Genomic DNA, 4,841 nt, shown 5'->3' with positions numbered 1-4,841 from the left:
TTCCTCCTTTCCAGCAGGAGCAACCTGTGCCCACTTCTGTGTCTCAGCTAGTGACCTAAGGTAGTGTATCAGGTAGCTACAACAGACATCTAAGGCTTTTAAAGGCACTGCAAAACTACCACTTAAGTGGCCTATTTATCATTCCTCTCCAGTCTGTTTACACAGAATTATTTTTGCACTCTGGCTGCTCAACATAAAAACAGAATGACATTTAAAAAGAATTCCTGTCACTCATTAAGAACCACTGCACGCATACATTTACTGACTTCTGAAGAAAATCTGAACTGACACTGCCTATTGTGTCCTACCAATGTCTTGACCTCTGCCTCCCATTAGTCAGTAAAGGAACTCTATTCCCACGAAGACCACAGGCCTTACAGGAAATTAATTTCAGTCCTCCACATCCCCAATCATGCAAAGTTATCAGATGACCTCCAACACCTACCCACAGCACCATTCCCATTACTTAACATCATGCTGCTACTTTTTGTGCATTATTTGCTGCTGCATTTCAGCTACCTCCCTTCAGCTGTTGTTTACACTCAGCTGCTGAATTTGGTCAAACTGGCAAGCCAATACTACAAGTTTCCTGCCTTACTTCAACCAGAGAGGAAGTGTATGTATCTGATGTGTATGTCCACACATTCATTACTATGAACAGTATCTTTAAAAAAATTAACACTATTTCATGAAAATAACTTTAAGACAAGAAGATTTTCAATTTTAAATCCTTGGTTCAGGCAATGTCCAAATCAATCTTTGCCCAAGTAACAACCAATAGGACAAGAGGTAACGGCCTCAAGCTGCACCAGGGGAGGTTCAGATTGGATATTAGGTAAAACTTCTTCACTGAGAGGGTGATCAGCCTTGGAACAGGCTGTGCAGGACCGTGGTGGAATCACTGTCCCTGGAAGTATTCAGAAACCATGTAGATGAGGAGGCCCTTAGTGACATGGTTTAATTGTGGTCCTGGCAGTCCTGGGGTAATGGTTGGACTTGGTGATCTTAAAGGTCTTTTCCAGCCTAGTTGATTCTGTGATTCTATAATAGTGTCCAATGTGATTGCCACATGATGGTTTTCCACAACTCTCTGACAAGCGAATTCATGACCTTGATCCAGCTCCTAACAGACGGGATGGCATACCACAAATCACCATCACAATTAACATCCTTCCCAGCAATTTCAGCATGCCTTTTCCATATGCAGGCTCCCCAAAGGATCTTCCCTTATTTCTGGTTTGCATATTGCATATAACAGGAGTACAAATCCCAGATAACAGGGCCAGGCCCAATGGCCTCATCGGGGTGAGCAGGAACAATGTACATTACCTATGGGAGGAAACAGATCACTGCAGGATACTGGACATACCTAGTGCAGAGTATTGTCCTTTTAAGTATCTCGTGAACATAACAAGACCAGAACAGACTGAAGTACACAAGCCTAAGAAACTGAACTTTGTTCACTTTATCAGCTCTGAAATGCAGATAGACATTAAAAAAAAAAAAAAAAAAAAAAAAAGAGTCATTTAATTGTAGCATGTCTATAGTGAATCACTGCACTGGCCATAAAGAGGCTTGAAATGATTTGTTCCAAAGTCTTCTGAAGACTGACTTCTAAATCAAGCTCAACAGCACAGCCAAAAATGAAAGAAATGTGAAAAGAGTATTCTGTAAAGATGGTCTGTGACTACTGATAAAAGAGATTCTAAAGTCCTATTTATCAGCCCCACTATTTGAACACAACACAACTTTCCATGCAAGGTGCTTTAGCTTACACACATCAAATTCTGGCTAGCCATTCTGCAGCTCCCATGGAGCAGGATTTTAAGACTGTCTGGATCACTCCCGTGTGTAAAGCTGCCAAAAGGCCTTTACAGCTCTCCAAGAGCCTGAGCTTCTCTTGCATTTGCAGGACCACTGCCAAGAGGACATTTAAGAGATCCATTCCTTATCTATTACAGCCCCACAGAGCCTCCACAGCTATATCTGCCAGAAGCCCCTGCAGAAAGCCTCTCCTATAGCACAGCTACCATAATTTTTGTCAAGGAACACAAAATTTATCCTATTTTGCAGTGACCTAAATAGATTACAGGTTCTAGCAAACACGTAGAAAAAGGAGAAGCAATTCTAAACACTACAATAAGGGTACCTTCAGACAGGACATGAGAAAAAGAGAAATAAAGGCAATAAGACCCTAAGGTTGACCCCAAAACTTGTAGAAGCTCTACAGTTTGAAAAATAAAACTAAAATTTAAAAATTACAGAGGTGTAAATACAATGATGTTTCAAAAAGACATTTCAGTATAAACCAGGATTTAGAAAGTTCTGTGCAGGAGGAAACTTTGTATATAGGCAACAACAAAAAAGGTTCCCTATGAGTGTTTGTCTTTTTTCTTTTTTCAAAAACACAACAGAAACAGTATTTCCCAATGTTCTATTATTTCACACATGAAGTCCATTTTAATTATAAATACATGTATCTCTAAAATCTTGCAAGAACATCAAATCAAGCAACTGGATTTAATTCCCAAAAGAGAGTGCAAAGGAAATCACCAATTAGTTTTACAGCAATTTTCTTTCTCAAGAACAATCTGATAAGTGGTTTAGGGTATTTCTGGTAAAACAACAAGCAGAGGAGAAAAAAAAGAACCAGTCTTTTCATGCCAACAGAAAAAAGGTCAGAGGAAAAATCCAGTTTCTTGAAATCTGAATGGAAATCATGCCAACTATTTTCATTAAAATATAGTAACACTTACTCTCCTAGACTTCGGTCACAAAATGTAAATGCATTTCAGGAAGGAAAAAGAAATCAGTTATAGTAAAGGAAATTACAGTGCAACAAGAATAATATTAGAGGGTTGTATGGTAAATTATACCAGGATTGTCTGGCACCCCACTAACTAATTGATGTTTTCAAAAAACTTTAACAATAATTACAGTACTTCTCATGCTCTGCAGGTAAGCATCTATATCTACATTTACAGAATTAATAAATAACAAATATAGCACAAAGCACTTTTTTTACACTTGTATTTTTAAATACAACAAAGAAAGTAATAAATTCATGGGGTTTATTACATTTTTCAGTCTGTGAAAAGATGTGTGCTCACCACATCTTCCACATGTATTTAATATCAGTATCACTGATAAAAAGGTAAACAAAGAGAAACAACATTCCCAGCAACCATGAAACCAAACTGCTTCTATTATCTCTCTTGAACAAAGACCCAAATAAAATAGGCAGTCTGCTAACACACCCTAAATGAGCAAAGACTCCTTATTGAGAATAGGCAATCAATGGTGAATCCAAAGTAGCCACTATTTCCACTAGGATCACTACTCTTTCATTACACAGAGCTCAAATTTGGAAGTTTTTAGCCAATACACCCCTCAGAGAGTACCAAATGCCAGACAGAACCTAAGAAAGTACTTTCAGACTGTATGGGACTTTGTACACAATGGTCACTATTACAAACTTCACACGGTAACAAACAGCACTTCAGTGTGAAGAGTGTTTAAGATGCTTGCTTATCAGCAAGCACGCAGGATAACAGAATAGTCTGGGTTGGAAGGCATCCTTAAGGACCAACTAGTCCAACCCCCCCATGCCCTAGGCAGGGACATCTTTCACTACATTAGGTGGCTCCAGAACCATCATCTGGCCACTAGTAAGAGCTAGGAGTCACCATAACCTTTATGGGAAGATGAAAGCAAGACCGGAAAAGATAAAGGAAGTCAGAGCTCTACAGACTAAACTATTTCATTGTGATCTCTCTCAGAAAGAGAATCTGAAGAGAGGGAAGGGGTGCATTTATCACTTACATATGGCCCAGCAGCCACACAATGGAAGCTGGCTGGCATTTATTTATATGAAGAGGAAGCACTAGTAATCTGAAACATAAGTATACCCATTATTTAGGATTAGATTATACAAAAGATACTTGCTACCAGATCAGAGTTTGCCAAATAAAAACTACTACTGAACTCTTTAACTCAAACAGCAATTGTAACCAAAACTGACAAAGTATTTGTTAGGTTGCAAAAGTGACCCATTTAGAAAACTGGCATCTTGCAGCAGAGCAGCAAACTTAATTGTCAGTTTTGCAGGTGATAACAAGAGGTGTTTTGGATTTGAAGTTTAGTTGTACATAATCTTTGCACAGTTTGGAATATTATCGTGAGAAGACTGTACTAACAGGATATCCCTGAATCTGCCAAAGTTTTTTGATTCTCAGTTTGAGCAGCATAGACACATTGTCTGTGAGTTCACAGAGAGTGCACCATTTGAAGTATTTTGCAATACTGGTAACAAAAAAAATTATTTTGTAGTAAGTCTCATGTATTTTTAGTGGGAATTGATTTTATTTAAAAAAAACCCTGTCTTTATCACAAACACTCAATATCAGCATCAAACCAAAGGTGGCTGAACAAAAAAATCATTATTAAATAATTTTAATAAATAAAAATTAAAATAACCTTACTTCAAATACTAGCATTACATTAGAAGTAATTAAAATGGGTATTCCGAAGTTAAACCACCTTGTATGCTCACCTCTTTCTGATCAACCTGGAGTGCTGATTTTAAAATATCTCTAAGCTGTGTTAATTGTCTTCTTTCCTCATCTTGTGCTTGTTTGATCTTTAATGAAGGAAAACAGAGGTTAAAAAAATAACATTATGATTTCTTTTCAACATCGTTCTTCCAAACTTGCTACTTAATTGGTTCATTTTTCTGAGAAATGTTCAGCAAGAATGAAAACACAGAGAGAACAGATACTGTAATCAGGTTTTTCCTTTCTGTCTTCAGAAAACTTGATAATGGCTAGGATGTAGCTGCCTTA

The 4,841-nt window shown here is 37.7% G+C and overlaps 1 protein-coding gene across 1 annotated transcript in view; it reads right to left on the bottom strand.

Annotated features, from left to right (window-relative positions):
* ASAP2 (ArfGAP with SH3 domain, ankyrin repeat and PH domain 2) overlaps positions 1 to 4,841 on the bottom strand; it is a gene marked incomplete at both ends in the record, with an annotated part of 51,437 nt that overhangs the window by 16,809 nt on the left and 29,787 nt on the right. The window contains one exon of the mRNA XM_010021321.1: positions 4,553 to 4,639. Within this exon, the coding sequence (XP_010019623.1) occupies positions 4,553 to 4,639 (87 nt within the window). The remainder of the gene's footprint in view (positions 1 to 4,552; positions 4,640 to 4,841) is intronic.

This window comes from Nestor notabilis, unplaced genomic scaffold (assembly GCF_000696875.1).
Source record: "Nestor notabilis isolate BGI_N333 unplaced genomic scaffold, ASM69687v1 scaffold7589, whole genome shotgun sequence".
Classification (NCBI taxonomy): Eukaryota; Metazoa; Chordata; class Aves; order Psittaciformes; family Psittacidae; genus Nestor; species Nestor notabilis.
Note: the sequence above shows the minus strand (reverse complement) of the source record. Positions and strands in the feature narration are given on the sequence as shown.